The 26437-nt window shown below is 41.0% G+C and overlaps 1 protein-coding gene across 3 annotated transcripts; it reads left to right on the top strand.

Annotated features, from left to right (window-relative positions):
• The first annotated feature begins 1192 nt into the window (after nucleotides 1–1192).
• On the top strand, nucleotides 1193–24832 carry SHISA5 (shisa family member 5). Of its 3 annotated transcripts, XM_052779035.1 has the most exons (6): nucleotides 1193–1331; nucleotides 4533–4701; nucleotides 5073–5147; nucleotides 19014–19129; nucleotides 20216–20434; nucleotides 22382–24832. In XM_052779035.1, exons 1-6 carry the CDS (start codon nucleotides 1268–1270, stop codon nucleotides 22459–22461), a joined length of 723 nt encoding a protein of 240 aa, XP_052634995.1. In that variant the 5' UTR covers nucleotides 1193–1267; the 3' UTR covers nucleotides 22462–24832. The 3 variants fall into 3 exon arrangements, with proteins under 3 accessions (XP_052634995.1, XP_052634996.1, XP_052634997.1); XM_052779036.1 differs by lacking the exon at nucleotides 1193–1331 and having other exon boundaries at nucleotides 4541–4701; nucleotides 4983–5147; XM_052779037.1 differs by lacking the exons at nucleotides 1193–1331; nucleotides 4533–4701; nucleotides 5073–5147 and adding an exon at nucleotides 5872–5892.
• The last annotated feature ends 1605 nt before the right edge of the window (nucleotides 24833–26437 follow it).

Consider the following 26437-nt stretch of genomic DNA (forward strand, 5'->3'; position numbering starts at 1 on the left):
CACGGACACTGCACACAATCAATATGATCAAGCAGATGCCACTTTATTGCCAAGATAGCTTGGTTTATATGTTCCTTCTAGTTACTGTTCAGGCATAAGCAAATTAGAGATTGGTTAGCATGTGCCGTCCACGTGCCTAGTTACACCTAATGATTGGTTATATCAACACTGTACACGCGCATAAACATAAGGCATAATTGGTTGTATTAACTAAAACACGCGAAACTTGTCTCAGTCTAATTGGTCAAGATAAGCTGCCGAATTGAGGTTCTTTGTGCCAAGTTCCCTTTATCGTGGAATGTGCACCTGTGTTCTTCTAATTGGTATCTTTCTTTTTTTGTCTTCTTGTTTATTCTGTTCAAGGCCTTCTAAAGGAATGCTCTTACTACCGTTAGCTAAATATGTGTCCACAAGCAAAGCATCCTTGAAGTCTGCTGCCTACAAAACATCCTTGGCTCACAAATTGATCAATTCCATCGAGTCTGGATTGTTCACTATGTGCCCATTACTTTCCAAGTATCCCACACTCTGCAACCAAATCTCTTCTCCTTCCTGCACTAGAAAGGTACTTGCTGGTCTCCAACGGGAGGGAAATCCTTTTGGATGACTGACATTTCCCAGGCCCCCTGTTACCTTGCCGTAGAGCACGTGTGGGTTTTTTGCTCTAAAGGGCACGTGACGGGACTCAAGCCCTCAGTAACAGGTACTGCTCTGGCTCTCCTCAACTCTGAGGAGTACGTCCCTGACCAGGTGTTTGCAGTCTCTCTTAAAAGGGATGTCTTGGCTTGTTCTGCAGGAAGGAAGCCTTCAGTTGGTGCAGCAGCAGCAATCACGTTGGAGAACAGGACCCGGAGCTGGGGAACGGGGAATGGCCTTTGGTAATGTTCAGACAGTGTGCGGGTGTTCCAGCTGAGGAGCCAGCCTGCTAACAGAGCGCCGGGCGAGGACGTAGCACACGTACACGGGAGGCCAGGCCACGGGCCTCATGGTGGGCCCTAACTCAGCAGCCCACTGCTCAGCCCCACTGTACCCAGGTCGACACCCCATAGCAGCTCCCCGGAGCGCCGCCTCACCGGGAAGAACCACCGGCCGCCACAGCCGTTTCCCGCGCCTGAGGCGGCGCCGCCCGGCGCTCGCTGCGCCGCCCCGCCCCGCCCCTCCGGCCGCCGGCCGCTCCTCCCGCGAACGCGTGGCGGCGCCCCGGGGGTGCCGGAGTCCCGGCGGATCGGCCAGCCCCGGCCCGCCCCGGGGAGAAGCGGCGGTGCTCATGGCGGCGTGGCGGGGCGCCCTCGGCCTCGGCTTCGGCCTCCTCTGCCTGCTGCCGGCGGCCGGTGAGCGCGGGGCGGCGGCTGAGGGGGGGTGCCGGGCGCTGCGAGCGGGGGTGAGCCGGCCCTCCAGGAGGGCGGGCGGGTTCCTTCGTCTCTTTCTGAGGCGGCTTTGGGGGCTCTTGCCGGCTTCCTCCGCGGCCGGGGCTGCCTCCCCCCGGGGAGGCCCTGCCGAAGCTCCCGGTATGGGGGAGCCCCTGGCTTCGAGCAGAGACCCCTCAGCTCGGCTGCCCAAGCGGCGGTGGATGTCTCCCGCCCGCGCCGGGGCGAGGGCCGACGCTGGGGCCGGGACCCGTGGTTTTGGGGGAGGCCGCTGGGGCCCCAGCGGCCTCCCCCAAAACCACGGGTCCCGGCCCCAGCGTCGGCCCTCGCCCCGGCGCGGGCGGGAGATAATCCACCCCTGAACAGTGGGTTTGGAGCGAATTGGGTTCACTGAGAGAAAAGTTGTGCTGAAAGTGAGGGGGGGTTGATACTGGTGTGCATTGTGAGCAGCAGTTGTTGCCCCAGTAATGACTGGGTGGACTGTCTACTGGTAAAGCTAAGGTAAGACTATTGGGGGAGAAATGACGTGCCACGAAGTGGCTGCCGGTCACTCTTGACGCATCCCATTGAAAACTTTCAACTTTTCACCCCCAACACAGTAAATTTTAGACTTTTAGGGCAAGATAATATAAATACTTAGATGTTAAGTGATGATACTGCATAAACAGCACTGCTTATAGAAACTCATTTGATACTGGAGTTCATACACAGCTATCGGATGCTAACGCTGATAATGGGGGTTTTTATCAGCCCTATCTGTAACTATCCTGTTATTGCACTTAAAGGATGGAGCGTGTGGTCTTCCCCAACTTTGTCATGTAATGAGAAAAAGCAGATGTGATCATAGGACTTATCAGGTGAAGTCTCAGAAAAGGAGAAGTGGTCTTGATATTGTATGGATCAGTGGCATCTGATGGATCAAATTATGTGCAGACGTGCAGGAAAGGTGAACGTGATCTTTAGTGGATATGCAAGAGGACATTTAACTTGGTCAGAGTAGTAAAGGATCACACTTTGTCTGAGGGCTGAGCTAAAGCATGGCTGAAATGGTCAGAGTTTTATCTGTAAGTACTTTGAAGTGCAAGCACCAGAAAAAGGGTTCTTTCAGCTGGCTCACAACGACGGTGCTACAGCAGTAACTGTATGCAAGCTGGCCTTGAATGTGTGGGGTTGGAAGTTTTCTTATTGAAATGGTTGGGGACTTTCAGTGGGAATAGTTTAGCAGCTCTGCTCTTGAGGTGGAACTTGATTAGTTTGTTAAAAGGGTTTTTACGGTACTGATTGTGTGAAATCATCAGGCTGCTGTTTTGCAGGATAGGATGAACCCCTCAGCAGCAGGCATACCAAACCAGGAGGTCATTTCTGCCTCCCTCAGGCTTAGCTCTTGTGTTGTGCTGGGTTGGGTGTACACTGGGCCTCTTCTGAGGTGATTCAAATTGTTAACCCAGCAGAAAACCAACTGGAGAAAAGGTCCCACAAGCCCCTAGTTAATCTGCTGATCAGCTGGGGAATTGAATCAGTTGAGGAAGAGTCTCGTGGGTGCCACAGCAGATGGAAGAAGAGAGGAACAAAGTAGAGGAGCCAAATTCTTCTCTTTTGGTGTGCTTGGCGCTTGTTGGCTTAGCTCAGCCACCTGAGAACTGGTCTAGACCTTTGGTTTCCATTGTTACTTTATTGTGCTGCAGTAGCACAATTGTGAGATGAAGGGAGTAATTTTGTTGGTTGCCTTTTTTTGTTTGTAATTTCACAAGGTATTTTGGATTCGGTTTAGCTACCTATCAGTTCTTTATTGGTGATACAGAAAGGAGAGGGTTGTCAGGTGACATTACCTGTCTGCAGAGGGAAAATTTGGTGAACCAGGCATAAGCATGCATAAACACATTAGTAGAAGTACTGTGGTGTTGGTACAGGAGAAGTTCCTTTTTGCTTGTGTTTAATGAACCTCCACATTTAACCCCTTAGAACATTTTTTTTTTTCTTTTTAATGTAGCTGAAATATTCAGGTGTGTCTTGGTGCCAGAGAGTCAAGACTGATTTTTCAAATGGCAAAATCAGTTTAAATAGTCCAGGAAATGCCCCTTATTTTTATTCTGAAGGAACATGATTTGTTGTCTTTGCTTCTTTTTGTTTGCTTTTTCTGAACAACTACACCTGAAGTAATTTGAGCTTCTCGGATGGAGCGTGGTTTAGGAGCAACATGTCAGGGTATGTCTTGTTCATGTGATATGTGATAGGAAGGAAAATGAGGAATAGAAACCAGCTGACTGGAGCATTTATTGCTGAAAACTGTAATGATACTCTTGCTAAAGATTCTTCTATGGAAATGCTTTTTGCTTAAGCTTTGAGAAGTATTTTTATGTGACAGTTGGAAGCTTTTAATGTGCTGTTCTTACGTTGCAGTTATTCAGGCCTGAGATGGCAAAGAGAGAGAAAACAGCCAGTATGTTAAGGAATGTATCAGCCCAATGCAATGCTGAAAAAGCATGGGATGTCCCCTAAGAGATCCATCCTAGTACATTAACATCTCCATTTCCTTTCCATTGTAGCCACACCAGTTGATGCTTGCAGTGGGAAGATGCCACTTGACTGATTTTTAGTCCTAGGAATCTCTGTTTTATGCCAGGGATTAGCAGGATTAGGATTTTCCATGAAGTAAGCAAAGCAACAGGTAGAAAGAACCAAGTCACATGGAAATGCAAATCTACAGTGAATGTGGTAGTGTTACCTTTTTTACCTGGTTACCTAGTCTTTTGCATCAAGTCAAATATCTAGGAAGATTTAACATTTTCTTCTAGCTGATCTTGGGGCTTGTGTGGGATTTTTAACATATCTGGCTAGTCACATTGCTCTTTGAGTCTTTACAGTAATTTAGTAGCTACTAGCAGATGTAGTGAAGAGAGTCTCACCAGACAGAGCGTCTCGTAAGTATATTTGCATGCAGTTTCGTCCTTCACGTATGTGTGAACAGTTGGGAAGAGCTACTTGACAAAGACAGGATACTCTGTGTGCAAGGAGTAAGTATTTGGAAATAATTGATTTGTAAGACCTAACCAAAATACTTGGAACATATTTAAACGTTAACCTAGGTGAGCTGGTCAGTATGAGAAAGAGACTTTATATGATTATTTCTTTAGTTACTAACTATTGGATTTTAACTTTTTTCAGTTTTGGGTGAGGATTGTCAGGCATATATTGATCGTCATGGCAAGGCACAACCTGCAAAATCCTGTCCCAACTTCTGCTGTGGAGATTGCATGCATCGATACTGTTGCTCTAACACGTTCTTAAAATTTGATGAAGAACAACAATTTCAGTGTAATCTGCTTGATGAAAGGTATGAGGCAAACTGAATGTATACAGCAGGTTATCATTCTATCATCAAATGACAAAAATACACAGTTTAATGATTAGAAACTTACAAAGGGACCTTCCAGCTCTGTATCTGGCTCTGTCGGGTATCTGTGTTAATGTATGTAACTTACCCGTAAAATGGGAGCAATGAGGTGGACAAATTGATGCATGAAGTGGTGTGTGTTTTCTTGAGCGTTTTCAAATACTTTTACCCTATTCACTTTTTCTTTGAGCATGACAAAATTAATCTCTTTCTCTTTGTAGCGTACAGTACCTTTCATAATCATTTGGAAGTTAGCCAGGTACTTGAATAAGTCGTAAATTCCATTTTTGAGATGAATTCTCTTACTACAGGACCTCTGACTCAAGCAACATAAATTACATGCATGTTTTTTCGGACCCTGATGATTACATTTCTTCTGGCCCCAGGTAAGCCATGCAAAGTCTCAGCTTTTAAAATGGTATTTATTTAGAAGTTCTTCATTGTGTAATCAATACATGCCAGTAGAATATGAAAATAGAAATACTTATTTGTGTGTTAACGCGGAGCACTCAAACTCCGTGTACACGTCGGAATATCTGAAGAAGCAGAGACACGCAGAAGAGGTTAGATCGTGCTGTTTAGACCGTAACGATGGCTGTACGTAATAGTCTGTGTTCTTACTACGGAACGGGAGGTTGTCCTCTAAAGCATCAGTGCGCTTGCTCTATACCCTTCGATACTGGCAGATGAAGTCCATAAGAGAAGCTGCTTTTGTTTGAGGTATTTCCTTGCTTTTTAGCATCTTTTTCGCTTAGAACAAGAAATACTGATAAAAACTATTTCAATCTCAGGGGAAATAAATTAAGGCCATGCATTAAATTGGTGATTACAAGAGTCCTGCTGTACAACGCTTCTGTTTTTCATAGCGTGGAAGACGACAAAGAGAGGACAGGGGTTAATTCTGAGCTATGAATATGCCATATATCTGCAGAAGTTTGAATAATTAATTCTTCCGGGGCTCACAGAAAAGGGGGACTTTCCGCGGGGGCGGGCGCACAGCGGAAGGTGCGCGGCAGCCTCCGGCCGTCGCTGCGGCGCCCTTTAAGGGCGGGGCGAGCGGCGTGACGCCAGCGGGGGGCGGAGCCGGGCGGCGGGCGCGGGGCGAGCGGCGGCGGCGGCGAGGAGCATGGGGTAAGCGGGCGGGACGGGACGGGACGGGACGGGACGGGACGGGACGGGACGGGGGGGTCGGACGCCTGCGGGGAGGGCTCGCCGTGCCGCTGCGGCGAGGCCGGCCAGCCGGGGCAGGAGCGTGCCTCGCGCCCGGCGCCCCCCCCCCCCCCCCCCCGCCTTCCCCGCCGGAGAGTCGGTAGCCTTTAGCGAGCGGGGCCGCCTCAGCGGCATCGCCGCCGCCGCCTCCTGGGAACGGCGTGGTGCGGGGGGTACTCGGGGGCCGTGCTGGTTCTCTGGCACAGCCGAGTGCAGCACCCCACGTCGTATCGGCTGGGGAGATACCTTTCCGCATCCTGTGGGCGGTAGGAAGGGAGGCCTCGCTGGAGGCACCTAGTGGTAGCGCTGCCCCTGGCATACGGCAGGGCGTCGGGGCGGAGAGGGTGGATGAATGTCTTGGATCCTTGGTCTCCTCGGAGCCAGTAGTCTTCCCCGAGGAAGGGGCTGATGGGACAAATGTTTTGGAGGAGGGGTGCCCCTTCGTGTCTGCTAGGCTGGTGGACCTGTCTTAACGTATCTGCAAATGGTTCAGGTACAGCAGGCGTGAGCCTCAGCTTGCAATCAGTGTTCGCTCTTGATGCGTTTTTAGTGGAAAGGTAGAAAAAAAATTCCACGTCTTTGGGGCTGCAGAGATGTTGAATCTGCTGGAGTAATAAAACTTAAATATAAAGAATGTAATAGATGTGCGTTTTCCATGCCAACAAGCATAGTTACTAAAAAGCACAGAAAACGAAAGAATGCAGTATTTTAAAAAACAAACAAAACAAACCAAAAAACCTGCACAATTGCTAAAGGAATTGTAACCAAGGCCCACAGTCCACAAAGGTGCATTTGTAAATGACAGAAAACATTTAGGAAGTAGCAGCTAAGTGGCTTTAATTATCTTTAGTTTTAGCTATGGCCTGTCTAAAAAGAGAGACTCACTGATGTCTCACCTTGTGAAAATGGGTCATTAGTGACTCTGTGTCAAGCTTCTTTGCTCTTTTTCCTTTCAATTACATTATAGCTTTGAAAAATTAATGTGTTGTGCAAAGGCCTAGACTTAACATCAAACTTATTTTCTGGTTAGGCAATTTTAATAGAAAGATGGTAATTATTCACAGAAATACCGCCCTTGAAAAGCCACCCGGATGTGACTCCAGAGGAAAACCACATCCCAGAACTTTCCAAAGTGACTAATGACTTTGGATGTCTGATTTAGGGTGTTTCAACATCGGGAATGAAAGTGAGTAGGACTTTCTGTGATTGCAGTCAGTGGGACACCAAGTAGGCTTCTGTTTGATTACAGACTTTGCCCAGGTTTTTGCGTGGTGTGTGGGGGGGGTTTTTGTGGTTTGGTTTTTGTGGGGTTTTTTTGTTTGTTTTGTTTTGTGGTTTGTTTTTTTTTTTTTTTTTTTTAAAACCAAGCAGTAAGCTGTATCTCTTCTGGAAGAGCTGACCCTACTTTCTGCCTGCAAGGTGCACTCCACCCTCTCCCTCCATGCCAATTTCTTTTAAAGTACAAGTTTTACATTGTTTCTTGATGACTATGTTTATTTAATACTTTACTGTGTGGAGAGGAGGGCTGATGTCAGTTGAGATATTTCTTTGTATCTCCCAGCAAGATGAGCATAGTCTTTGAACAGTCTATAAGGTGAGGAAAGGCAACAAAGGGCAACTTCCTTTAGTGCCCTGTTCTTTCTCATGAGTTGCAAATACTGCCTTTAACACTGCCTTTCAAAAGGAGGAGGTGATGGTTTCCTGGCATTGAAAGGGTCAGAAAGCATTTAGTTCCTCATTCTTGCATCGGGCATATTCCTAGATCAAGTTACCACTCTGGCACATTGCTCATAAATCCTGGCTTTTTAAGAGAATTTCACCTCTCTGAGGGCTTGTCACAAACTGCATGTGGACTTGCCACTAGGCTGAGTGAGCTGGGGTGTCTCTTCTCCCTGCTTGGAAGATCTGCCACAATTACACTCAAATTCTATAGGACGTTAGGAAAGGGTTCGGTCAGGTGGTATGTATGTTCTTCCTTGTCTTGTCTAGCTGAGGAGTTTTTAATTTGCTTGTGCTTTTGCTTTTTTTGCTGTGTTTATTCTGAGGTCTTCTGCAGAAGTGCAAGCAAATCACCAGTTTTTAGTAGGCTGCTTTTTATTAGTATCCTTTAATGTTAATATCTTTCAGTATTTAATACTGAGTATCAGGTGCTGTTGAGGCAGGGGTTCAAGGCACTTTGGCCAACCCTATTAAGTGTAGTTCACAGTACAAGCAGTTCATATCCTGTAATCTTCTTTTGGACATTTTAAAGACAATAAATTACATTCCTTTGGAGTGTCTTAATAATGTACTTTCAAGTACTTGAAAGCATTTTGCTTCCCAGAACACTGCATTGGGAAGCAAATGTAAACATTTTAGGAAAAGTATAAAAGTCATCGTTAACTCAGATTAAGGCTTTTTCAATTTTTGATCAATACTTAAAGATCATTCAGAACTTTTAGGTCAGAGCGTAGGCATAGGTTTTGTACCACTGAACTTGTTAAGTTTGCCACCATTTTTCCTTGCATGCAAGATGACCATATGCAATTTCTATAATTTCTGCTGCTAGTGAATGCATTGTGGACAAGGATTTACTACTGGAAGGTGTTTCACTTTTTCCCCCCCTTTTAATCAGATTACTGAAATTTCCTCTGCTTTGCTCTGGTTTCAAAGATGGATTATGAGTAGTAAGGTTAATTTAGTTGTTCTTCCCCTTTCATTCTGCAGTATGTAGTAGTATTGCTCTAAGAAACTGTGCAAAAAGCAGAGCACTGATTCACTGAACAGCAGTTGTCATAATTTGCATCGGTAACATGGTTATTTAGCCTTGGTATGCCAATTTTCCAATAGTGACCCTTACTGGAAAAGGAAATTAGATGACTCACATCCACAATTCAACTAATTGTGAAGTATTTGAGTGTTTAAGGAGGTGGCGCAATTCAGAACATCTGTATCAGAGTTACAGAACAAAATAATGTAGTTGGGGCAGCTGATACCAGTCTTTCTAAACAGAAACAAGACTTCAAATTGTATTGTACACAGTTAATTGGACTCTGTTTCTGAATTAATTTTTGCCTTGAAGTTACAGCAGATTGTGTAACAGATACAGTAATGCTTGAGAAAAGGCTGTTCATCCTTACGTGATGAGAAAAGGGACGCAGAATGGCAGTCTTCCTGGGAAGCCTCAGCTGGCAGAGACACAACAGCCTTTTTAGACTGGGGATGCGCTCATTTGGGTTTTGTCATGGGCTGATCAATGCGTTGTCTTGTGACTTCATTCTCCTTTTGTGAAATGGAGAAAATCCTTGTCATTCTGCCTGCCTTTGAAATGCAGCATCTGCTATAGCCTGCTATGTGCATAAGTTGGCAAAACCAGTAGATTTCTAACTGTGGAAGATGTGAATATCTTTATTTGCTGTCTCTCAATTTAGGTGTTTTAAAGCATATGTTTTCTCCACAGACAAGGTAAAAAATGGTGTGATATTGAACTATATCCCATTTTTCCTCCTCCTCCCCTATCCCTATCAGGGACTTCAGTTTACACTTGACTGTGTATTTGGATGCTCCATCATCTGTAATAGGTTGCCAATGATAGGGAAATAAATTACGAAAATTATTCATTGGAAAAGAACTTCTAGAAATGTAAGCAGTCTCTATTTAATGAGCAGAGGATTTCTTTTTCATACCAGTCCTTAACATTTTTTGTAATAAATGAGTTAAACTGCATACAGAGCCTATTCTGTGAGGGTTGCATTCAGACACCGGCTAATCTCACCAAGGAATGTAAGCTTCTTGTGTAGAAACAACTGAGATTTGGATTTGAAGCTTTTTAAAAAATTGTTCTATGCTTTTTACTAGCCTGAAAAGTAAATACAAGCTTGCACAATTTGTAATTGTAACTTGCATTATAGAGCATTTGGTTTTGTGTTCACTGTAGTCTCAGTAAAGGAGTTACTTAAAGCTGACAAAGCAGTTGTGAGTTGCCATTAATGATTTCTCAGCTGCCTGATTCAGGCAGTGGGCTTAATGCTCGTGCAGGTTCATTTACTCTGAAACCAAGATGGAAGGAGAGATTGAAAAACGCTGTCCTGGCTCAAGAGGCAGATGTGAACGGTTGGGTTAGTGTGCTCTTCTAACTACAGAAGGCTGTTTCGTGGCAAAAACCAAGACAACCTGGCCTAAACATGCAAAGACACAGTAAGATTAATCACTTGAATTATGTTCAGGAGTTAATTTTTCTGTGGATGCCTACATCATTGACTGTATATACTTACTAGGGTAGAGTGTTCCCTCTTCTAACTCTGTGGGCTTTGCTGTAGCTCTACACAGTGTAACTCTGAAACCTGTAGATTTTTAACATACAGATTGCCTCTGGAGAGAGCTTGTCAAAGCAGCTGCAGGCAGGGTAACCCTCAGAGAAGGGTCCTATAGCCCAAGAAACAGAGAATCCTTCCTTGAAAATATGGCTAAAAGATGATGATTGTTATTTAGAAGGACTTGTGAAAGTTTGAGCATGTGGGTTCCAAAGCTAGCTCCAACTCTGCCATTTCATATACTTTCATAAAATAGCCATGGCCTGAGGTATAGCGAGATGTATTTGTGATAGACTGTGTTGTAGATGTGTTATGGGAGGAGGAGAATGTCCTTAAATTGCCTAGCCTTTTAAAACTGCAGTTGTAGGGTCTTCTGTGAAATGAACAAATTAGTTTAATTTCAGGAAATTAGCAATTGTGCAAAGATTGGTCTTTTGACAAAGTCTATTTTTATTAAAAACATTTTATACCATTCATTTTTAATGTGATATTCCTTGCTGTTTACTAGAATGATTTCTGGTTTTCAATTTCACTGAGAGGCAAACTTAAAAACCTCTATTTTTTTAGGTTGTGGAAGGAACCAGTCATCAAAGTCACTTTTGTGACTTTTTTTTATGAACATCCTGTTAATGATAAATACAATTTACAAGGAGAAGCAGTGGTCAGCCAGATATGACCTTTGCTGCAGAAGTCTGTTCTTATCTGTGCAGTGTTAGATTTTCCTTGAGGATCCTCATTGTGCTGGATGAGTAATACTTCTGAAGAGAGGGTGAGGCAGCATGTCAGTTCATAGTAGTATAGGATAATTAATTTACCTAATTTAAACTTTGCTCCTGCCTGAACACAGTGTTTCTAACTTTTATATATATGATGACATGAGTAATGGTGGGTAAAGAAAAAGGTGTGTTTCAGCTAAGAGCTGGGTTATAGGCAAAGCAAAGCGGGTTGGTGTAACCTAGTCTGAACTTCCTTTGATTGCAGTTTCAGTGTGTTTGGCAAGTCATACACTCTGTTGCAATTTGCCAGAAAAAAAACCTTTAAATTTTTTTTTTTTTTAATTTTATTTAAAACTTTAGGCCTTTAGCCAAGTTAGTTTCTAACTAGTTGCTTAAATCTGCTTTCTAGAGTTAGTATGGTATTGGCAGTAGCAAATTCATACTATTGCAGTTGTTGTTTACATGGGGAAAACTTTCTGCAATACTTAATTTTTTTCAGTTAAACTTGTTCTATTTATTCAGTTAACCATTTCAGAAAAATCCCTCCTACTGCCTTTATGTTGGTCCCAAATTTTAATTATGGTGGGGGGTAACATCCTGTATTGTTGAACTGGGATCCTAACAGTAGGAGGGGAACTGACTCACTTTGTTTTCCTTAAATATCTGTGCCTGTAATCGGTCTGCATTCTCTTTTTGCCACTAAAGGAGCATTTTAAATTTATTTATCATCTGTAGAAGCAAATGCTTTATATTGTGTTTAAGGACAGTTTTTATGCTGAGGTTCCAATGGACTTGTCTGAAATGGTCTTGTGACCTGCATGAAGCCGCAGTGCTAATTCTTGCACTGTTGATGAAAGACTTTAGTCCCTCAGATTGCGTATTTTCAATTTATCAGTTACCTATAGCAATTATTCTCAACTGTCTACAGAGTGTACAATAGTAGATTTCCTGGGAAACTTCTCTGGAAAATTGTATTTTTAGTATGCATTACAAAGGGATTTATGTAAATAGACATATTTAGTACAAGTGAACTGTTTACAGACCAGGAAGAGATGCTTGTATACATTTTCCATAATAACCTGTTGCATCCGGGTGTCGGATGTCTGAGTAAAACCACAAACTCCGGGAAGTTGCCTCCCTGCCACTTTCTCATATAGCCTGTTTAAGAACTTGTGCTAAACCTGTTACATGTTACTTGAAAAAATTGAGAGGTCAGTGTCTTTAAAAAAAAAAGCAGTAATTAGCTTTACTTCCAGTAGGTCTTTGCGTATGAAATTAGAGTTTATTATTTTGGGCTTTAACCCACATCAGCTTCCTATTTGAACAAATATAAAAAGGACCCATTCAATACTTATTTAGCAAACTTTTTCTCAAAGGACTCTTGCATTCTCTTTTTCTGTAACGCTTTTGCAGTTGTGGGGCTTCTTGGCTTACGATGGCATTATTGTTGTTGCTTTAGTATTGGCTCTCATGCCAGAGCTGGCTTGGCTGATGCTAAGAGTCGCTGGGCTGTGCTCAGCTGCTGACTCTGGGGGGTGTAGCTCAGAGTTATTTAGACTGCAGGTGAGCAGGGGTGTCCCAGGGCTTGTTTTGGGGGGCTCCTGCTGCAAACTTTTGTTCTTTTTGGGGGTACCCAGAAAGAACTATGGAAAATTGTGGTAAGTTTTAGGGGTTTCAGTGGCGGTTAATCTATGTCCATGCTAGAGCAGTTTAGCAGTTTACAATTAGCGATGACTTGAGCTGGTACCGTACTGATGGGCTAGCCAAAATTAGATTAAACCCTTTTCTTCACATTAAGGAACTGTACGCGGGCAGGACCCTAGGAGGGACACTCTCAAGTGCTAACCTGAGTTAACATTTGAAAGACCAATGCAGACATCACAGTTCCAGTCCACGCTTCACTCCCATTGCGTAGCTTATAAAATGACTTAGCAGTTACTCAAACTTGCCAGCCTTATGAAACTATCAAGATTTCATAATTTTGAAACCATGCTGTTCAGTCCGAGTCTTAAGCTGCCTTTTGCCCACCACAGGAATCACTGGGCCCTTGTTTCTTAGGCACTTCTTGATCATGTAGAGATCTCATTTTGGGGAGGTGGCCCCTGGGTAAAATGGCTGGTAACCCATGGGTAAAAAGTGCAGGCCATGGCCGGCACTAGCAATTAGTGTGAATGCACCTGGACTTAACTCTGTGGTGTATATTTTGATTGTCCACATGGGCTGAAGCTCCTGTGGCCCAAAACCCATCTGTGCTAAAATACGCTGGTCAGTCTATCGAGTGTTAAAGTCATGCTAATGTTTTCCTGTGAGTATTAACCTCACAAGAGTTTGCTTTCTGCGTAATAGTAAATAGTTTTTTTGAGTCTCTAGCAAAGTGGTTCTTACGTTTTGAGTCTTCATGCTAAAATACTAAACTGAGGAAGTGTGTTGTTTGTAAAGTTATAAAAACTAATCCCCCTGAAAGACTCTTGGGAAGTCATACTACTTTTTCTTAACAAAAAAAGTTTATCCTTTATTTTCCTGCTAAGCTTTAGAGGCAGTATGTGGCATTGTATGGCTGTGACTAAAATGTTGGACTTAGGAAAGCATCTCAGTCTGGGGACTTGTTTGGTCATGCCCTATACCTGAGTCAGGACAAGTCTGGACATTTACTATTCTGACACATTTCTGGGAACTGTATCCTTTTCTGGAGCAGTGAAAAATAATATGGGTATACTCAATTTTTTAGACTTTTAGAAATGGCCTAAATTATCTTCTGAAGTCTTTCCAGACCACCCCGTGTTACAGTCATAACTCAGTATTTGTAAATGTTTGTTTGTAAAAGCAGCCATGCTTTTGAAAAGGACTCTGCCAACATCTTTCTTGTAGCATGGAACAAATCTTGGAATAGATTAAGACTTGCAAAATAAATAGGCTGCTTAAACAAATTTTTCAGAACTAGGTGGTCTCGTTCATTTGGGTATTTTTTCTTTTTTAAAGACAAAAGTTGCAGTATGTCCCATTGTCATGAATGCATAGATATGCAAAAACTTTCTTTACAGCAGGGCTTGTAAGATGTCACCAATTTAAGTGATTCAAACTATTAAGGGGGTTTACAAATATGTTACTGGAATTGAAACTTAGATATTTTCAAAAGCCTTAAATACACTCAAAGTGTTTTACATTTTTTTTCCACTTGACAGTGTTTAAGATTAAGATCTCTGATATGAACAACAACTGTCTTGAGAATTAACTTCTACAAGTAGTACTGTTTAGATCCTGGGTTTGATTCTCCCATTTTAGTATGTCCATTGCCTCTCATTCAGTACCAAAAGGGGTAAAACAGGCACTAATCACATAACTTTATGTGAACTGGTACCTGTTTTGAATAAATAGAAAACTTTAAAAGTAAGGCGAGTCTGTGAGGTATGCTCATTACCTATGCAATTTAGGGCTTTTCAAAGGTGAGGGAATAGGGCTAGAAGTGGAGTAGGGCAAGGAATGAGAGAGGTGGTGGTAGGAAAGGACAGGGAGTTGTCTCTTCATATTTACTTTCCCATGGATTTTATGAGAAGTTGCAATTTATCATTGCTGCAGTAAAACTGCTATTAGGTTTGGTTTTGTTCTCCATTTTGTTTTCTATTAAATTATTGGCAAAAGTTAGCTTTTATGTGAAGAGAAAGAAGCAGGAAACGGCAGTGAATGAGCTCAAGCTGTTTATAACAGTGTGTGCTTTATTTAGAGACTATGGTATATATAATGTGGGAGTTTGGAAACCTGTGTTCAAACTGTGATGCCAGCAGAGTGTTCTCATCTGGTGCTGTGGCCACCCTGACTTCTGCGCTCTGATGTTTGTTAGCAGAATGCAGGGGGTAAAGTGTGTTTTTTGGTTTGGTTTTTGTTTGATTTTTTTTTTTCTTGGTTAACCATTCAGTGGAAGAGCCTTTTAAGCTACAATCCCTTATGTCTATTCTTTTTCATTTATGTATAATGCTAACAGTTGGTAATTAAATTATCATTTAGTGTGAGTATATTTTTTTCCAAATATTTTCAGAGTCCTTTTAGGCAGATTCATCAAGTAAAGGCAATTAAATGAAGCAATAGTTTTGTTTAAGAAAGGAGTATAGGCTTTCTGAAGTTAGTACACTGCAAGAGAGTATTTACACAGTATCTGGAATATCTTGTCTCTCAAGCTTAGACAGTTCACTGAGTAAAGTATGCTGAGCACCATTCTGGCCTCACTTGAGTAACATCATCTATTACTGGTAGCCTTCCTGCAGTTTTTTCAGTAGTTTTACTAGTGGGATATTACTGAATGTTCAGGAAGAAGTGCTCAGGGTAGTACCGCTTGGGCAGTAAAAGGACAGACTTTATTACAGTAAGGTAGTGCCTGACAATTCAGACATTCCGAAAGAGTATTGCTAGTTTTGATTATCAATAGAAATTGTTAGGAAAAAAAAATACTGTTGAAAAGCTCCGCTGTTGAAAGAGAGTGTTGATACAGCAAGTTGCAAGTTGATAGCACATACTGTTTTGTTTTCTGTGTCACGCTACCTTCTGCTGTTTCAAGACATAAGTCTGCATGAGCCCAAGCACTGGCAGGAAAATTATGGTTCTGCTATAAAGTAGGTGATAAAAACGCCTACAGTAATCCAGTTGTGAACACTCCTTAGAAAAATATGGGAAGAACTAACTCCTGTTTGTTGTTTCACTCACTGGGCTGTTTCTGAAGGCTTGTAATTTTGGTCTGTAGTAATCTCACAGTATTTCAGTGGGTAGAACTGTATCACAGTGTTTACACACACAAACAGAACCACACTCTAAAGTGTATACGCGTGACACGCCTGTACTTTAAATATGTGTTTCCATTTAGCTCTTTAAAAGATGTATGCAAAATGTTGTCATGCAGTGCTCATGTAATTTTAGCAAAGACACAGACAAATGATGAAAATGCACAGGGTGTCTCTAACAACTTGGTGAAAATAAGGATATGGTGGTTTTTTTCCCCTGAAGTTTGCTTTTGTCGCTTTCCTTATTAGAGATAGTAAATAGGCAATGAGATATGTGTTTCAGTGAGCAGAAAACTGTATTACAATAAGTGAATGGAGCCTATGCTTCAGACTGACCACTGTTTTTATCTGTTGGTGGCTGCAGATGGGCTTGTGCTGTTTTCTCTCTTGTCATATCAGAACTGAATACGGTTGTGAAAGATAAGGGGTCTCTGCCAGTTTCCTGCTGTGCTAGTTTATTTATGAGTAGACATTTCTCCACTTTGTCTGTTTTCTCCATTTCTTAGATTTGTTTGATTTTGCCCAGCCTTTGCTAAAGTTGAAAGCAGTTCATTGTCTGTACAAGTAAAGAATTCTAGTTGTCTTTGTCAGGCCTAATCTCTTTCCTTGATACAAAAATTCCTTTTCTTGGCATAGTTCACTAGCAAAAAGTTTTTTACTTCTGTACTGGGGAAGAAGCCCAAGGAAGAACCTAGAAGACTCTTTTAATTTGTTGTCTCTGCTGATGTTGCTTGGTAATAATTGTGTGTTATAGAAATGTTATTTTCCCTAGTGAGAGAGCTTTCTCAGGGTTGATAACAGAAGTGGGAACAAGAACAAGGTAAATGCTGTTGGCACTCCACAAGTAGCAGTAATTGTAGTTGTTGTCAACATTTGTTGTCGTGCAGTTTCTAGAGGTGTCCATAGTTTGTCACAGGCTTTCATGCTGTTTCTTGTGAACGTTGCAATCAAGATGCTTAAGTTTAATGTATGAATCCATTGTGCACAATTCTCTTTTTCTTCTCCAGTGTGTATATGAATTTATATAATGAGTATCTAGTAAGGACCCTGTATAATTAATCTAAATTCCACAGGTCACTCTTAAATCTAATCAATTTCTGCATAAACAAGTATTCAGCTTGTGTTTTCAAACTAACTTGATGTATGTTTGCTGTTGGACAGGAGGCAGCCTGTGTTTCAGGATGTGTTATCTTGTTCATGATTATCTCCCCGCCTCCTTTGAAATTGCATTTGTATCTTCCTTTTTATACCAGGCTTGAAAAAGATGGCATTTTTGGATGGAGATGAGCTGGCTGTGAACTTACTGTGCTGAAGTGAAACTAATGCTTGTGAGGATGGGGAGGGCACTTAAAAGTAGCATGGTTAGGAATGTATTTGCATGTGCAAAAAAAATGCAAAGCACTCTATCCCTAGCCCAAATTTGGAAGACCTCACCTCAGTCTTCTAGAGCAACTTAACCCTCAGTAAGCATATGAAAAGTCAGCATATGAAAAACATTCTGTAAAGGTGCAAATAAACGTGACAAAGCATGCATGCATCTTTACATTTTGCAGCTGTGTTGCAATCATCTATTTGCTTTCCCGGCAGTGTTTCTGACGTGGCTTCTGTGACTTCAGGAGGCTGCAGCAGTTCCTGCTTCCTGCTCTACATGTAAATCTTAGGTGCAGTGACCATAGCCAATCCACAGTGTTAGATTTAGTATTTGAGGAGTAAATCCATAGTGTTATATTTAGTACTTAACAAAATCAGTGCACAAGTTAGATGCAGTTACAGTTAGATAAAATTGTTGCTCAGATTCTTGAAAGAGATTTGTCCCAAGCTTTTTCTTCTAGCTGTTGCAGAAACAGAGTGAAATTGATGGAACCTCTCTTAGGGGAAAAAAATGTATTTTAAATTGAACCCGTTTTATTTGTCAATGTTTCTGTTCAGTGTCCAGCTTACTGAGGGTTAAGTTGCTCTAGAAGACTGAGGTGAGGTCTTCCAAATTTGGGCTAGGGATAGAGTGCTTTGAATTTTTTTTTTTTTTTTTGGTCAGTGATTTAACCGTGTGGTGTCATTGATACTCAAAAACAGTTTTTACATTTGATGGCTGTTTGGTAGCCAAGCAAAAATTGCTGGAGGTTCTGGAGATGTGTCATTTTGTTTAAAGCTGTTTGACAGGAAACTGAGCAGGAAAAAAAATGGAGTTCTGTAGCCAAAATCTCTACAAAGCAGCAAAAACAGGATGGATGTAAAACCAGCTCTCTGCTCATTATTTTAGAGCTTGTTCATGAAAACTAACTTCCTGCAATTGTTCCCAAAACTGATGCATGGTGCATTTTTTTTAAGAAATAATGGAGACTTTGGCTTCTATGGAAGAAGGGCTTTATTGATTACAGACAGTAGGACACAGATCATGTGAATTAACACTTAAAAGGGAACTGTCACTGGGCATTTAATGCTTTACAGTGTTACTTTTTCTTCCCTGTGTGGTAAACAGAATTTATAAACAGTCATCTCTGGAAGCCTTATGCCTGCTTCTGTCATTTGGTTCTCATCACAGAGGTTAAAGATGGTGTAATCTTTGGTCTTTCCACACTAGGTTTTGGTGGTTTAGGCGGTGTTTCTGCCTCCCATAACGTAGCATAACATACTTGCTGTTGCAGTAAAGGTGGCAGAATTTCTAATCTTCCAAACCACGTGAAATGTGGCTTCTAAAACAACTATTTACAAATGTCAGGGAACCTGCCAAGAATCTGCAGCATGGAGGGGTCTGCTCAGTACCGAGATTGTCCTGACTGGGCCTGGGAGGTCTTACAAGTGTACAAAGAACTCGCCATCATCCCAAAGTCTGGCGTGCTTCCTTTCAGGCATGCCTACCTGTGTGTTCAGAGCAGTCATGTCACGTTTGGAAAATTAAGTCACCAAACTAGTGATTTTGAAACCTTAGCGCTGTAACCTTTTGGAATACATAAAGGGGCACATAGTTGCACTAAAATAACAAGAATCGCAGTCACACTAAAATGGTAGGGACCAAAGACTCATGTTGGGCCCTTTCCACGTACAGGGGACCGCTCTCCTTGATAGCAGTTGGTCAGCCTCCACTGATTTAGCAGCTGCCTTCTCATGTAGCACTGCATTTGACAGTTGTTTGTTATTCAAATGCATGAAGTAGTAAGAGTAACAAATTGGAGGAAGAGCAATGTGTTGGCTGCAGAAGGTTAGGTTAAAGTATAACAAGTTTGTGTGAAAGACACTTAATGCTTCTGGCCCTACCTTTTTTGCAGTTTTGGAACCCTTATTGCCATTGGAGTTACTGTTTGTGCGGTGATTATAATTACTATTATTCTGTGCCTCACCTGTTCATGTTGCTGTTTGTATAAAGCATGTCGAAGACCACGGCGTAAGTACCTGTATATTTATTTTCTTTTTCATGTCTTTGAACAAGACTTCCCCTCCCCCCCCAGCCTCCCCCCCCGGAAAGTTATGTTCCTATAAAAGGTGAAAATAATCTTGCCTTACCTTTCTGCTACAGAAGTTGCAACACCTAAACATTAAAAATAAGCATTTCAGCCGCTTCACAATGTGAAGTTGCAGAGATGTTTTGGAATATTTTCTAAGCAGGTAGAAGTTCTCCCCCCCCCCCCCCGCCCCAATGTGTGGATTTTGGCGGGGGGGGGGGGGGTGTGTTGTTTTTTGTTGTTTAGGTAAGCAGGGGATAGGATGAAATTTAATAATTTTCCCAGTCTCTTAAAAATGTACCTGAAAAATACACAAAGGCCCAGGACTGCAACAGTACAATCTTGAGCAAAGTCTGTAATTGTACCATAAAGAGGAAGGAGATCTCAAAAACAAATTATTGCAATTTATTAGAAAGAGTTAATACTCCCTTATTCCAGTAAGAGATATAAACCAATGATCCAACATCAGCTCCTACAAAAATTGATGACTTAATGTGTATTTGCCCTTCTGACTGTTACTTAGAGAAAGACGTACTAACACATGGATGTATTAGTGTGTAGACGACATACAAAAGGAAACTCATTTGGGCAATCATGGTAGGGAAGCTCCTTACCTAATAAAGGAGATCTTTATCACCTTAATCCTTAAAAGCAGATAACATTTAAAAATGAGCAGTTTTTCCAGACTCATACCAAATGATAGATAACTTGGCTGCAGGGTTGAGTTCCTGGTTTTTGAAGAGTCCAGGAGAAAAATTCTTTGTTCTTTGTGGTTGAGAAACAAGGAGATAAGTTGGCTGCTATCCCAGTATGTGAAGGCTCTCATTACCACCAAGATCAATGGAAGGATATTTAGAGGCATACATTTCTAAATCTTTCATGGAACTTTGAAAATTAAATTACCCAGATTTTGAAGGGAGAAATTAATTGATCTTGAAGAATGTTTTTTTTACATTACTGTTGTTGGTTGTACCAGGTGATCTTTTAGAGCCACCAGCACTAACCATGTTCCTTTTGCTTGCTTGTAGCTGTTGTGGCCACCACTACTTCCACTACAGTGGTTCACGCTCCCTATCCCCAACAACAGGGAGTGCCACCCAACTACCCAGTAGCCCCATATCAAGGATATCAGCCTGTGGCTATCCAGCCACAACCAGGAATGCCGGTAGCACCATACCCTGCACAGTATCCTCCCCCTTACCCCATGCAGCCATCAGGACCCCCAGCTTATCATGAAACAGTGGCAGGTAAGGCAGCGCTGAGTGTTTTTTTTCATCTCTTAAATAGCTAAAGAGACAGTTGCTTTGGAGCCGATCTTGTATTATTTACATTTATTATTTTCTATGACTATATAAATGTAAATGTAAACAAATTATGTAAAAGTCAAGTTATGGTGGATGCTGTAATTCACCCTTGCTGAAATTTCCCTATCAACATTTGTATTGCATTGCGAGAGGAGATGTGGCTGGAGCTCTATTGGCAAAGTTTGATGATATGTGGGACTGTCAGTGGATCCAGTAGAATGTTTTACTAATTCAGTTGAAATTTCGTATTAAAATCAAAGTCCAATTAACAAATGTATAGTAGTTGGGTGTTTCCACATACCCTTTCTAATCTAATATTTGCTAGATGTTTCAATTTATACACAGATGGCATTTTCTAGTAGTTCATCGCTATGTTTATAGATACTGAGTCTCTGATAGATTTCAGACAAGTTTGCTGAGGACTAGCAGTTAGAAATACCAGAATCTTTTTTCTTCTGCTTTCCTTCTTTCACAGCATTGTTTTCATGCAGCTTTGTTGTTGCTATTACTAATTCTCACTTCTGCTGGTAATAGCTGTTCTCTGAACTATTGGCTCCTGGCTGTTCAGAGAGGCCAAAACTAGGCTGTTACCTGTCCAAGGATTTTCAAGCCCTCTTACAAACCACACTGTTCATACTTCTAAGTAACAAGCAAAGTATAGTCCTGAGTAGTAGATAATGCCCACAGAAAGTAACTTTTTCATGACAACTCAAATACAAAATGTCTGTTCATGGTCTGAAGCATTTGTAAACCAGTTAGAAGTTGCACATTACATCCAGGGCTGGTTTGCATATTGTTGAAAACACTGACTTGGCAGGCCTGTTGACTTTATTTTTCTGTTGTAAACTCTGAAGAAGCTGTGGGTTTTATGGGATTACCCCAAAGTGCTTTGGCTTCATCTTTATCATGTGAGGGAGCCAATAAAGTAGTCATTTTGCTTCTCCTACTCTCTAGTTTCTCAAACTGCTGCTGGTTTGTTAGTTCTTAAAATATTTTTTTTTTCTGGAAAAATCTCAAGGCACTTTCCATGTTGCCAGCTGAGAATGCCTCAAAATGAGAGCTCTTTTCTTTATTTCTCTTGTCTATTAACCAAGGGGCAGTCTCTTAATTAGGTCACATGCAAGGGAGAAGAATACCTGTTCTGTCATACAGGAGCCAAACCCACTCACTTTACAAGATCAGCAAAAGATAACCACACTTATATGTTCCAGGGATCTAATAAGGTGTTGCGTTATTTGAACTAACTTGTGCTGTTTGACAGACACGAAAATGAAGATGCCACTTGAGAGCAGCTTGTCTCAGAATACCAGAAAATAAGGATACCTTCCGAATGATATACATCTAGTATATAAGTCAAAATCTTTAGTGTGCTCGGTAGCGGTGGGATACTTTTTTCCCTTTTATTTTAATTTTAATTAACTCTGTGACACTTACCAGGAAAGCATTTTCCCTGAAGGAATCCTAAGATGCTTTCTCTAGTCCTTTTTCTTTTGCCCAGTAGTTTATTTTCACTTCTCGGCATGCTATCAGGTATATCCTGTTGTTTGTGCATCTCTGACTTCCACTGGCTGGTTTTTTTAGACCTGATCTGTTCCTTTTTTTTTAGACTATGTTCTCCCCTGAAGGCTAACCATGTGCTTGTGGCTGCCATAATACACATGTGGGTTTGGTTTTTTTGATGCTTAAGTGTACAAGAACAAAGGTTTTTGTGATCTCACTTTTGAAATGTGGATGCTTTATGACTTAGCACAAACTGTTCTCAAGTCCAGTTAAGATACTAGATAAGTTGAATCTCTAACTGTGTGCTCAAAACAGAAGTTGCCATTATAGATGCAAAATTCAGAATGTAAATTTTACAAATCTGTTTTTTCTTGTGTTTTGCTTTTGCAGCTGGTGCTGGAGCACCTTACCCAATCAGCCAGCCCCCTTACAACCCTGCTTATGTGGATCCTCAGAAGCCCACCTATTGAAAAGATCTTCTACTATGCTTCTGCATACAAAAATTTTTAAAGTATAATTTGTGCCGTTTACACCGTGCAACTGTAGTATATTTTTTCTGGAAGACAGCAATCTTTTGTCTAAGTAAAGTGAAAGTTAATTCACTATCTTTTTTTTAAATGCTTAGAGTACGAGGAAGGAGTATTTTTCTTGCAGAAGTTGTTAATTTATACCTCAAGCAAATACAAACCGAGATTTTGTTCTATGTACAATGAGAAAAGCATGAAGGAGTACTTCAGAAATAAGAACCACAATAACGTTTGCTGTGCAATAATTTTGAAAGGAATGGCCTAATATCAGCATTATCAAACACCCAAAGCTGTAGCAATCTTTTGCTCAGTGAAAACATAAAAACTTAATCTCTGAGAAACTACCTGATATATGTTATGTATGTTCTGCCTGTTTTGAAGCTACTATTGTTAGGTAAGCTACAATGTAATACATTTCATTTACCATTCAAAAGGGAATTTTCCTTTTCTGAAACACATTTGCCTTCAGTAAGGGTAGCAAACCACGTTTAATTGTCTTTGGACTAGTTGCATTTTTCTGTGCTAAATAGCATGAGTTGATAATTTCCTTGTTTTCTTTCCCAATTTTAAGGCTTAAAAACTGAGCCTTCATTGGGTGTTTTCTCAGGCCATTTTAATTTATAGCTAGAAATTAACAACAAAACCAAATTCTCTGCCACTTAGTAGAACAAATAGATCAAAAGCTGAAAACCTGAGAATTCTTCATAAAAATTATTGGACAAATATTTGTTGTCCAAGTATTATTGGACAAGCTTACTTAAGTCATATGTTGCTGATGAGTTTGGAAGAAAAATTACCACCTTAATTATATGTTAAGCAGAAGTACCTGCCAGTGTTCAGTCCTGCCTCATCGTAGGGAAGGAATTTATTTTACAGGAGAGATGGGATGTCAGAAGTAGATTGGGGTTTTTAAATGCTTAGGGTTTGTCGCTGTCTTGTCTCTGGTGGAAACTGTAGATGGCAGGAACCTAGAAATAATAGATCTTTATAAACTCAGTCTGCACTTGAAAATAATATGCAGGGGCGTTAAGAAATCCCAGCCCAACACACAGTAGAGATTCAGCCTCCCTTTTGTCTTCAACATTCCCATAAAGCTGAGCCGAGAATGAGAAGTCAGGGAAAGTAGGAGTGGTAGGATTTGGTCACAGCGAGGTAATGTATTTTTAAGATGGTAGTGCTTGCAGTCATGAAATGTCTTGAGACATCCTCATGACTGTTACTGGTGTTTGCAAGGCTTTTCACTCTATACACCTTGTATTGATCAAAGGAATCATGATTTTTTTAGTGTCCTCTACAATTCTCTTTTCTAACATTGAAATACAATTTGTTATTCCTGAGTAGAGCTATCTAGTCTGTTGTATGTATCACTGTGACATAATTAGTGAAATAATTTTGACATATCTCATACACTGATTGTACTTTTTTAGAGAGGCCATTAAGCCATTTGTCCTGTGTTTCTACATTTGGGGTATATTACTGTTCGAAAAACATTGATGGTGGCATTGTTTTACCTCATATGATGGATGGAAACTGCTGCTGTCAAAGACAGCCTTATTTCTCTTCCTGATTTTTGAGTCTATTTCTGGGTTATTCCTATTCTTTTTTTCAAGAAAGTCTTCAGGGCATTTCAGAAGAAACTTGTAGAAAGTTTTTAGCACTGGGATTCATGACAACTTAGGCCCCTCTGTTACACCTCTCTAAAAGTGTTGAAGTTAATGGCATGAAATGGTGCCACGAGGCACTCACAGAGCATGCATGCCCCGTATCTGTGTGTTCCTCCTCTTTCCTGCCTTGTAAGCTGAGAAATTGGGCAATGCTTCATTACACTGTTAGGAGTTATGTGAGAACAACCAAAAATGGACAGTCTCTCCTGCATGGAGGATTAAATGTTTCCCTAGAAATCTGGAATTTTTACGTGTGGGAGGGCACAGAGTAACTGCAGAAATAATTCTCTTGCTATAGATCCTCCTCCTGTGTGTTTGTTCTTATAGAAGGAGGGCAGACTATTCCAGCACCTTTGTTAGCCAGCTGCCTGGATGGAGTCTGGCCAGGGAGATGCAGTCAGCGAGCACGGCTCTCAGAGCACAGGTGCAGTGTTCTAGTGTTGGGCTTCATGAGGTTGTTACTCTGTACCGCCCTTCCTTTCCTCCATCTGGTGTGACAAAGCGTACAGTTTGTGGCAGTGTTAGTAGGGTTATGTTTTGGTTATGGAAGGAAAATCTGCAATTTCATGAGAAGTTGGCTCAGTTATCTGGCATCATCCCTAAGGAAAAGATAGGAAAGTAAAGTGGCAACAATGACAGAGGTCCCCAAATCTGAAGTTTTGGTGTAGACGTTGTACAGACCAAATAAATTGCCCTGAACACCACTGTATGTGGAGCGGTGGAAGGAGATGAGGGATAGGGTTAAGGACCTTGAAAATTTACGCTAATGATAACTATATACAAGTGAAGAGATGAATCATTAGTCTACAAGGAACTACTTTAGTAGTAGTATTACTACTTCAGTTACAAAACTCATTGAAAGAAGAGAAAATGGTCCACTTCATAATCGGAGCACTGAATCAGATCTTATTGTTAGTGTATTAATCATCATTAACAATAAGATGTAGGACCAAATTTTATTTACTTGTTGCCATGCAACCCATTGAAACTTGTTTTTGTATAGTTAAAGAGAATGGGATAGTTATAGAAAAGATGGAGAAGTTGGTCCATGAACTTTTAGTTTAAGCACTGCTGATGTGTCAGTCCAAGTAGCTATTGCCTTCATGTCAAACTAGTTATCCACAGTGCTGTAGGGGAGGGGGAATGGAATTAAAATTTTAAATGTTGAAAGAGTATATGTTAATTTTTTTTTAATTCTGTAAGTGCCTTTGTTTCAGAAATGTTTTGTGAAATTAAATACAGTAGAATATTCTGTTGTACTGAATTTACTAGATAATCGTTGATTTTACTACATACTGTAACCTAGCTTTGTATGTTGGTTGTTAAGTTAGTTTAAATGTAAGTATTCAAAAGAAATGGCATAAACTCTATGCACCTTTGTAATAAATGCAGTGTTTGAAGTATATTCTATCAATTTCGTTTTCTTAGCCTCAATTTGAGTATTATTTAGGAGTGTGTCTGCAAAGCTACATTTTACTTCATTGTGTTTGACAGCTAGTGTTACCAAGTGTACTTTAAGTCACCTCATATCATGAATATCCCTTTTGGCAGTGGAGACTGAAGCCTAATTAAAATTACAGGTCACAACATAAAGCAAGGACAACATAAGCTCCTGAATGATATTCTGACAGTATGCTTCAAAGCTAATCTAAAAGGATTGCTTCTAAGGCCTTGTCTAGTCTAAGGAGTAAATTAAATGCATGAAGTTTGAATGTATTAGCTAACAAATCCCAAGACATTTGGAAAGTCTAGTGTAGACAAGGTGGTAGACTTCAAAGAAGTCTATAATTTGATTAAAGTTTAATATCTTCTTAACATGTATTTTGACTTGTGTGTTAAATATCATGCCTCATTTATCAACTTGACCAATTCAATGTGTGGTAAGGGATGTTTTCTACTCTGTGTGAAAACATTTTTGCTGATTTTTTTGTATTTTCAATAGTTGTGAAAAAAATGCTTTTGAAAGGTTGTATTCATGCCCCTGACTCAGTCTTTCACTTGAAAATATTTTCTTTGAACAGGTCAATGCTTTTCATAAGACACAAGTAGTACTGAATTGGTTGAGGGTGTTCGGTATATAATCATTATACCTTGAATTGCCAGCTAAGTTTCCAATGTAGGATTTAAAAGTGAAGGGGGGTACAACACACCACAAACAATCCACCACCACCCCAACTTGTTCTGAAAGAGTAGTTTATCATGGAATAATCAGGTAGCTTTGTAATGTTACTTCTTGAATTTGTTGGAGTTTCAGC

This window comes from Harpia harpyja, chromosome Z, assembly GCF_026419915.1.
Source record: "Harpia harpyja isolate bHarHar1 chromosome Z, bHarHar1 primary haplotype, whole genome shotgun sequence".
Taxonomy (NCBI): Eukaryota; Metazoa; Chordata; class Aves; order Accipitriformes; family Accipitridae; genus Harpia; species Harpia harpyja.